The 9,621-nt window shown below is 32.7% G+C and overlaps 1 protein-coding gene across 7 annotated transcripts in view; it reads right to left on the bottom strand.

Annotated features, from left to right (window-relative positions):
- Positions 1-5,498: 5,498 nt before the first annotated feature.
- Positions 5,499-9,621, bottom strand: part of fbl (pantothenate kinase 3 fbl) — a 56,349-nt gene continuing 52,226 nt past the window's right edge. For all 7 annotated transcript variants that reach the window (XM_085954051.1, XM_085954053.1, XM_085954057.1 and 4 more), the window contains one exon: positions 5,499-8,300. In XM_085954051.1, the coding sequence (XP_085810177.1) occupies positions 8,105-8,300 (196 nt within the window). In that variant the 3' untranslated portion in view covers positions 5,499-8,104. The remainder of the gene's footprint in view (positions 8,301-9,621) is intronic.

Raw genomic sequence — 9,621 nt, 5'->3', positions numbered from 1 at the left:
TATTTTTTTATTTATTGATTTCAATACTTTGTACAATATACAATATTTTGTACCATCGCGAAAATTTTGTCGATTCCCAATATTGAATACTTACCTACCTGTTACCGACTGAATTAAACTCTTTATTAAATTCCAAACCTAACAACGTTTTCCTTTCTATTTAAATTATATTGTGGCTGATTTCATATTTTTTACAATAGGTAGGCCTCAAAGAGATTGGACGGAGCTCTTCAACCTCTTTGGTAGGACTGCGAGATGAGAATCTTGTTTGAAAAATTCTAATTGATTTCAATGTACCTAAATAATTTTACATGGCACAAGCAACCTTCTTACCACTAAATTGCTAGGTGTGAGAAAATATTGGTACCTACCACTGGACTATCATAACTAGTTGGCAAAATATTATATTATAGACCTTGAATGCAGCCCCCATGGTCGAGTGACAAAATCTCCGCTTCTGACAAATTCACATGTTGTTTTTTCTGTGTTTGGGTCCAGAGCATTGACTAAATAGGCTAAGCAATGGTCACCCATTTTTTCGTAGAAACTGTTTAAAAACCTCTTTGGAGAGGCGATGGCCAAGATCCGCACCTCATAGTAGTCAATTTAAAAAAAGAGAGATACTCGATCATCTGAATATCACCATATTCATTAGAAATCATCCTCGCCATTGATCAATACTGAAATTTTCAAAATCAGGAATGAAAGATATTTTTTTGTTGGTAGTAGGTAGGTACCACCTATCCGAATTTATTATCATTATTTGGAATTTCATCCCCAATTAGTATGGATAATCAAGGTCTTCTTCCAGCCTCTTGAGTCCAAATCCCAATGGAAATAACTTTCACCATCCTGTTTTTTTTCTTTGAATGTAATAATTGTTGGTAATTTTTTTATATTTCCTCATTTTCCTATAGGGGTTGTGCAATAAATAACACCTAATCTGTTCCATTATGTGATCCATATTATATTATGGTCTATTCAAGGGTTGTGGTATAAAAAGGACAATATCTTTTCATTAGTAGGTATTTAATTTGTTGTAGTAGTTCATTAATTAAGTATTTGTTGTGTTTCTATAGTATTTTGAACCCAATTTTGATTGGATGAGCATGCAAAAGGAATTATGTGAAAATTACCCGTAACACTATATCCTGGACAAGACATGTAAATCTTGATCAAACCTGGGTTTATATTAGGTTAATTAAAATAAAACACAGTATCAGTGATGCCAACTGTACTATAATTATAGTACAATACTATAATTTGAATTCTGCGGAAAATGTAAAATACTATAATTTTACGACAAATATACCAATATACTATAATTTTAAAGGATTCAAAACGAAAAATGTTCCTGTACTATATATTTTTCAGAAATACTATAATTTTTACGCCTTTGTACTATAATCACCATAGAAAAAGATGGCAACACTGCACAGTATGTACCTAGTACTTATTTTACATTGTTTTATAATTATTGTCAGGACTGGTTTCGTCCGCTTCAGAGGGACATTGTCAACTTATACAAAGATTATACAATTTTACAACTACCGCATGTACTACATGTTGTTTTATTTTAATTAGTCAGTTATGTCTTTCCGCCAAGAATTGACATTCAACACCATTAAAGAAATTTACACTAGGCTTGTTTACGGTTTGAACTGATTTGGAAAATACTAGCTGGAACAAAGAGAGTGGATGCAAGAGGTACCCTTATAAATCTAATATAAGCCACAAAAAAAAAAAAAAAAATTTAACTTGGCACATTGTATCACACTGTATTGTCAACGTTTGATATTTTGTTTCTGTATTTTGACACACTAATTTTAATTGTGCGATCCATTCACAAGTTATTTATGGCATTATTATGTAAAATTACTCTACGGTTATCACTACATTTGCATTATACTGTGACATTTCAATATAGGTAAATAATTACAGTCTTGTTTTGAATCCCGGGTCTGGCAAATACACATATTGTTTTTCAATTTGTGTTTGGAGTCAGTGTATGGACCTAATACGTTGAGCAAGTGGCTAACATCCATTTATTGTAAAAACAAAATCTGTTAATACAACCTCCACATTGTGGAGGTCCATATGATTTTCTAAAAATCGAACATGGTGAAGTAGTAGTTGTTTGCTAGCATCAATGACATTAACATGGACGAAGCATCTGGAAAAAAAATGACACTCACTTTTTTGTCGGGTCTGCCGAATGGCATAATCTGTTCTAACGCCAATGCAATAAAGGTGATATTGCTATAAATTCCCGATGCTTTTTGTCGGGTCTGCCGAAGGTTCGAACAGGTTCGCTCAAATGAACATTGACACTAGAAACACTGTTCTACCGCCATTACAATAAAGGTGATATTGCTATAAATTCCTGATGCATTATATCGCATAATGGAAATTGCGTGACGTCTACCTATACGTGTGCGAATGTTGCCATGCGTGAATTTACTTGCTAGCTACTGTATTGAGTGCGTTGTCCATTAATAAGCTAGCATTGAAACAGGCATTGCAACAAACAATTAATTCTAATACACTAGCGAATCGCCTATGGTGCCACTGTATAACTGATTTACCTATACAGTACATTTCGGCTATATTAATAATTGTTCGAAATGGTCATGTATGTTATAATTAATAAAAAAAATAGTATCCATTCATAACAAAAGATTCAGGGATTATCTTGGGAATATCTGCATGTCATGTAATAATTGATCGAATTGACTGTTTGAATAAATCTAAAATTGTGTGGAAATGTTTGCAGTTTGTGACAAATTAGGATAATAATAGTGTGATGTTTGTCATGCGACTAATTTAAATGTTAGCCCTGGTAGTCCTATTTTAGCTTCATTTTCATATACATATTTAGACTTTTGAGAAGGTTTTTGTCAATGTCACATGTAAAAGCTATGCCCACTAGAACGGCCAGACTTCACTTCACCTTGCTATCCACTGCACAGACCTCAAGCGCTGACTGTATCCCTGCCTTCCTGCGGGTCAAGTCGCAACATCTGGCCATTAATGGGCTCAGAAGTCTATTTTATGGATTATTAGCCGTCTACTCTATACATGTATACATCTCTATACATCAATTTGGCACCACAGCATAGACATTTCTTCATCACTAAATTAACTATTAGTTTGGCTATCGAATGGCAGCAGTCAGCAAACACTGGTAATTCTTATCCTCTGTTAATTAAATCCCAACTCTTCATCTCTATTGTCCATTTGAAAGTGTCCCAAAGTCGAATTATGATACATACTTAGCTATTTTGTTGTTTTCAAAAATGCACTCAAATGATTGAATAGAAAAATATGAAATGACACGATAAAAATTGAATTCATAGATACTACATAAATAATTATAATACCGCATTGTGTAGTGTAGATAAATATTTTAATAATGATTTCTTGATCAAACAATACTAAGGTGTAATATGTAAACTCGCTGTATTTAAATGCACATTCAGTAGGTTATAACAAAACAATAGTTACATAGTACAATATTTTATTATCAACGTATTTATAATTATTATAAAAAAATATATAAAAATCATCAGGAATGAACTGAAAAATATTATAATATTATGAAGAAATGTGGCCTAGTCTTATAACTATATATAAATACTTAGAATATTTTTTTTGCCTTACATAATTAAACAAAGTGGGTATACTTAATATAATATAGTGTTATTTGCAAAACAATAATTATTATTGAAAAATATAAAATTGCCAAACCAAAACAACTACCCTGCAGAAAAAAAATGTAGATACATAATAAAGGAAGGAGTAGGTAGTACAAAATGTTTAAAAGCTGACACAGCTTGCGAGCCTAAGGCCATCCGCTCACGTGAATACTCAAAAAAGACAAAACTGAAACTCCAGTATCTAGCTAATGTATTTCAATGGCGGCTAGCTGACGGCAAGACTGGAATCTCTCAATTTCAAATCGTCCGCGACCAAAACCGAAGAGACGTGACATGCTAGTCTCCCGGTCTCCAGTCAGTTTCCAATCGCCCATAAAACAGTGGTACCAATATCAGTAGATTCGATGAAAAATCATATTTTCTTACCAAAATTGGTAGCACTGAACTGAACTAAATAAGCAATAACAAGTCAAGACGTCAAAAGTTCAAGATGGGCGAACCGATTTTTAATTTAAAATATGTGGCAGATGTTGAGAAATACTCCTGCCTGTATAATTACAGGCTGCCAGAATATTCCCGTAAAGATATTACTGAAAAAGCTAAAAAGTAGGAAAGACAATGGGTCCGACAGTTTGAGGTTATGAGATTATTAGGTTTCAGTATCGCCATGTGCGAAGCATCAGTCATTGGCCAGTTTATGAGTTCCATCACCAACCAGTTCGTCAGATTTTAGTTTCTGCGTGAGCGAATGGCCCAACACTACAAGGTCCTAAGTGTTCATCCTTGAGAAAACAAACCCAACAATGAAGTAGTATTCTAAGCTGCCTCATTGTTACATTGTTACATTTGTTTCGTCAAAGACGAACGCTTAGAGCCTTGTAGTTCTCCACTCACAAGCTTCCCATATTCATATATTATCTAAAATAGACATTAAACATAAATAGTATAAAATTGCACTAATTAGTACTAAAATGTAAATGCTAGAAAAACGTAGTTCGGTTACCCATAACAAACTCATAAAACATAAAACAAATTACAATTGAATGCTGTGCGTTATCACTAATTACGAACATAATAAGTAATTGCAAAAATATACAAAAAGTACTTATTACAAAATATTCATTTCAAATAACTTCACTGATATTATTCTAAATCGTAAAATACAGAAATAAGATTAATTAACAATAAAATGGTACTAGATATTAAAAACGTATCCAGTTGCGATATTCATAAATAAATAAAATTTTGATACTTAATTGTGTTATTGCATTGCCAACAGGATTGACATTAAAAAATATTTATCATAATAATATTCAATAAATAAATAATTTAATAATAGATATGCTAAATTTATTATGCCGTACAAATTATAGATCCTTTCGTATATTTTGATATTTTACCTATATCAGGATTCACATTTTGATGATAATCGTAAAAACATTTTAAAACTTCGGTAAAATAGCTGTGTGCGAAACTGTATTTTTAAAACGTTTTGGATTTTCTTCACTCAACTAAGTATTACAGCGCCTGTACACGTGCATGGATTTACTTGCAGCAATATGTGTATTTTAAACTATCCCGATAATAATTCTTTACACGTAAAAGTGCTGACTGTCTCACCAATCTCATTCTTCAAGAGTAAGCAAGACGTGATATTGTCATTTTATAGTACTATTTATTTTAACAGGTAGTGAAAATCGGTTAACCTCAAAATGAGTCTCTGCGCGGTGTAGTTCGTCTTTTTACCGGCAGGTTCGCCTGCGCCTATTGTTCTACTGCCCAGTCGCAGATATCGAACAAACCAACTGTCGCGTGAAAATGCAGAAACTTCCGAAGTTTTTTGATTCATGCATGCAATCTTGCAACTTGCATGGTAATACTTATTTAAATGTGCATTTTCTTGTTATGGCCGCGATAATATGTACTGTCAGCAGTAAATACATGCACGTGTAAACGGGGTATTATATCAAAAAATTGTTATCCCCATCCGTACAATATTTTCCTACGATATAATTAGACATAATAGATATTACAACATCATTGTGTAACAAACTTAAGGGCTCTGAGATTTAGAGGTAGGTAACATTGTTTGGCATGGATTCAATGCCTGAATTACCAGCATAATAATGGGTCTCAGAATACAGAACAGATCAATGTTCTACAGCGCCATCAAATGGCAAACAGAATGGCCAAACCATCTATCTGAATGTGATATTTTTTAAATTGTCTATGGGATGCTTAATAGAGTAATAAATTAAAGGGAATAAATTTTGAATACAAGTGAAAATGATCCAAAACATGTTCGATATAACTCTATATTTATAGTACATCATAGCCTACGAATTATTCCGAGTATCGATATAAATATATAAAAACCACCATTAGACTATCTTCACTACTGTTGGGCTTAACTGGGCTACAAGTAGACTTAAAAAACAATTGTGCTGCATTGAGCATAAATACGTGTTGCTTAAAACTAGAAATTAGATTTACGGCCACAATAACAGTACAGTGGTAAGTAATGATTTTTATTTCAATACCCACAACAAAATACAGAAACCTGAACAATGAAATTAGGTGAATTTTTTTCATACAAGAATTATAAGAGTATTTTGGCAAGTATAATTAATAACAAGAGAAGTATTCACAGTGAAACGTAAGTATTTGTATTCAAATCTCAGAACACACAGTTAAATATTTTCCATCTGTTTTCTAAATACGTATTCACATAATTAAGTCAGTATACAATCGCTATTGGAAGTAAAAGACATGTTAAGACTGCTAGGCAGTTAAAATCTATAGTGGAACAATCCAACATTAAACATACGCAGATGCGATTTCTTCTACTGCACGGGAATTTGGTGGGGCGAATGTGATTATTGTTACAGTTGCTATTCTCGAATATACAAACGTCAAGCCTATTGCATCGCTTTCTCACACTCAGCGCCACTTTGACTATGTCTTGTTTTCAATCAAAACGTCACACTAATACGGTATGTGTAGATGGTTTTTAAAAGTTGGCAAAATATTACCGATGCAGTGATACGAATCAAACAGCTATGTCAATTAATTACTTGTCGACATTGGGTGTTAAAGGGTCATTTATAAAGTTAATGCATATTATGTAACATACAATATTATTTAATACTTGCCATAGATTATTTTATACTTAACATTTTTTTTTATCAATACTTACTAGTTGTCGATAAAACACTTTCCATTTAATCTAATCACTAAATAATAAATTAGAAGCCGTGAAAGACTTCATGGAGATTGGGAATGGTCAGTATATCAGATGGCTTCGAATTGTTTTTTTTTATGTTACTGTGGCCGAAATCCCATTTTCTCTTATAACCCTAGTAAAATATTATGAACATTACCGGAAATACATTTTGCTATTCTTCGTTCCGCGCGACAAAATAAAGCCTTATACGCCGCATGGTTAGATTTTTCAATATATACAAATGTTCTACTGGATGGTTATGTGGTCTTACATGTTCAACTTTTCCAAAATGTAATCATGTATGTATTTACATAATAATCAACAAGAGCAACGCCCGGGTTAAGTACATTGTATTTCCAGTAACACCTACGTGATACAATTAAAACAACTTAAACTTTTCTATAATAATTAACAAGAGAATCAAGTCAACACATGAAATCGTTTAACCGCACCTATCAATAATGAGACAGATCATTCTATTAACAGAACTGAACAGAATTTTCTCTGGTCATAACAAAAGTTTACCCAGTGTGTAACCATTCATTCAGCAATAATTATCTATTGCGTTAAAAGCAAGCAAGAGAAGACTGTTGGCCTCCATAGAAACATGATGATGGAAGATGTCGATGACACTTCCCACCGACTAACGCAACATCTGAAGTAGGGATTGCAATACAGAATGAAAATACGAATACCAGTATTTCGGTATTTCCTATTGAATACCGATATTCGTGAAATATATGGAAAAATCTACCAATAAATATATTTGTATTCCATGTGTTCCATGATTCCATGGGCGTTAAAGGGCAACAGAAGTAAACCAAACATCACGTAACCCTACAAAAAAATACAATCATGTTAAACCTTCTACGTTAAATAATCCATCTTGTTTCCACTTTCAATACCGAATGGTATTATCTGATTTTTAAAACCGGTTTTTCGGTATGGAAAAAACTGGCATGCCGGTTTCGAAATACCGGTATTGCAATCCCTAATCTGAAGTAACTTCTACAGATTCGGAAAAGGTTATCGGCACATTTTCAACAGGAATGATGAGGTTAGTAACCGAATAGAAGAGCTTATCTAGTCTCTCAATTGGTATCAGAGCTGTGGAGACATAAGTAGCAGAGGATCGATAGCAGTACCAGCACCTTTCACTTCAGACGATTCATCCATTCAATAACAATCCTCGCACAAAAAAAACAATCACAAATTGAATCTAAACTCAACTAGATGCGTTTCCTTGAGGCAATCCATCGGAGGGAGTATTCTCTTTTGTGTCGTCGCTGTCTCCGCTGACCTTATTCATCGAAACTTGCTCTTTCTTGAACGCTTTGAAGCCTTCGATGGAGTCTTCCATGTGATTTCTGCAAGCTTCTTTCTCGTCGAATTTCAAAAGGCATCCTACAGCGCCAAAGTACCTGAAGCATAATTACAAAAATTATGAAGTAGGTAGGGTAAGAGCTACTATTATGGGCCAGCTTCAATTATTGGCCACTTGCAGATAACATCTAGTTTTTTAAGATATTTAATCAACATTGCCATCTGTTACGTTATTAAAAAATCTCGTCATTTGTTCCTCCGTTGGTAAAACAGATAATTGTTACTTTTAGCATTATAAAACAACCTCAAAACCGCATTTGTATCTGACAGTTCGAGCGAAACCGTGAAATAAGTGCGATTTGTTGTAAATTGTATAAGGACATGACTTCTGTTAAAAGGTATGTTAAACATTTAATATCATACAAAATGCTAATCCAATTGACAATTATATATGCATTTGATTTATGTATACATCATTAGACATATATTTTGGAAAAAATAGGTGGGTAGGTATATTATGATGGTGGCCAATAACTGATTCCAAAATATGTCGATTTTCCTTTATTGGCCGGCCTTGCTAATAATAGAATATGTGACTAATTAGTAAAGTATTACATTTATTATTAATCATCTTTGTTTTTATTATATTTCTCCGACATTCGTAGATAAATGTTGGGCACCTGGCCCATAATTGTAGTTTTGATGGCCGATAATAGAAACTTTTTTCTTGATTGTTCCAGAATAAAAATGCATCAAAATAAACGAATGAAATATAGTCAAGAACTGAAGAATAAACGAAGCAATAGAGAATATGAAAGACCATAGTGAAGAGTATTTGCGTTCAGTAACAAGAAGATTTGAAATACCAAGAAGCACACTAAAATTCCATCCGCAAAAATCCTCTACTGAAAAGTTTTGTATGCTGTTCCGACTGTGAGAAAACTTCAATGATTCTCATTTATCCGTTATGCTACGTCAAGATGTTTGTTAACTTCTATTAGCTAGGTATAAGATCTCTTTTGAATTTTTGAAATCAATTTTCAACAAGCTCTACGTATTTAATTAAATATGCCTATCTCACTGTAACTCAATGTGAATGTGTTCTTTCTATTTTTAAGTAATATACGTATGTCTAATAAAATGACGATAAAGTTGCATTAAGTACTTGATTGAACACTTAATAATGATGTGTGATCATAATATTACATAAACTGTTTTTAATTTTTGTTTAAATAATGAAATTACAGCAATTTCGGGGTGGCCAATAATTGCATCTTTTGGTGACCAGTAATTGAAAAAAGTGGCCAATAATTGTAGATTTCTGCCTTTTTTTTGATTATTTTTTTTATGATGTAAAATATATTTTTTTAAATGTTCTGATAATTGATTATTATAAACAAATAAACAATTTAACAAATA

Source organism: Rhyacophila brunnea, unplaced genomic scaffold (genome assembly GCF_057557595.1).
Source record: "Rhyacophila brunnea isolate RB1 unplaced genomic scaffold, BYU_Rbru_1.0 scaffold_4, whole genome shotgun sequence".
Classification (NCBI taxonomy): domain Eukaryota; kingdom Metazoa; phylum Arthropoda; class Insecta; order Trichoptera; family Rhyacophilidae; genus Rhyacophila; species Rhyacophila brunnea.
This window is presented reverse-complemented; position numbering and strand designations above follow the sequence as displayed.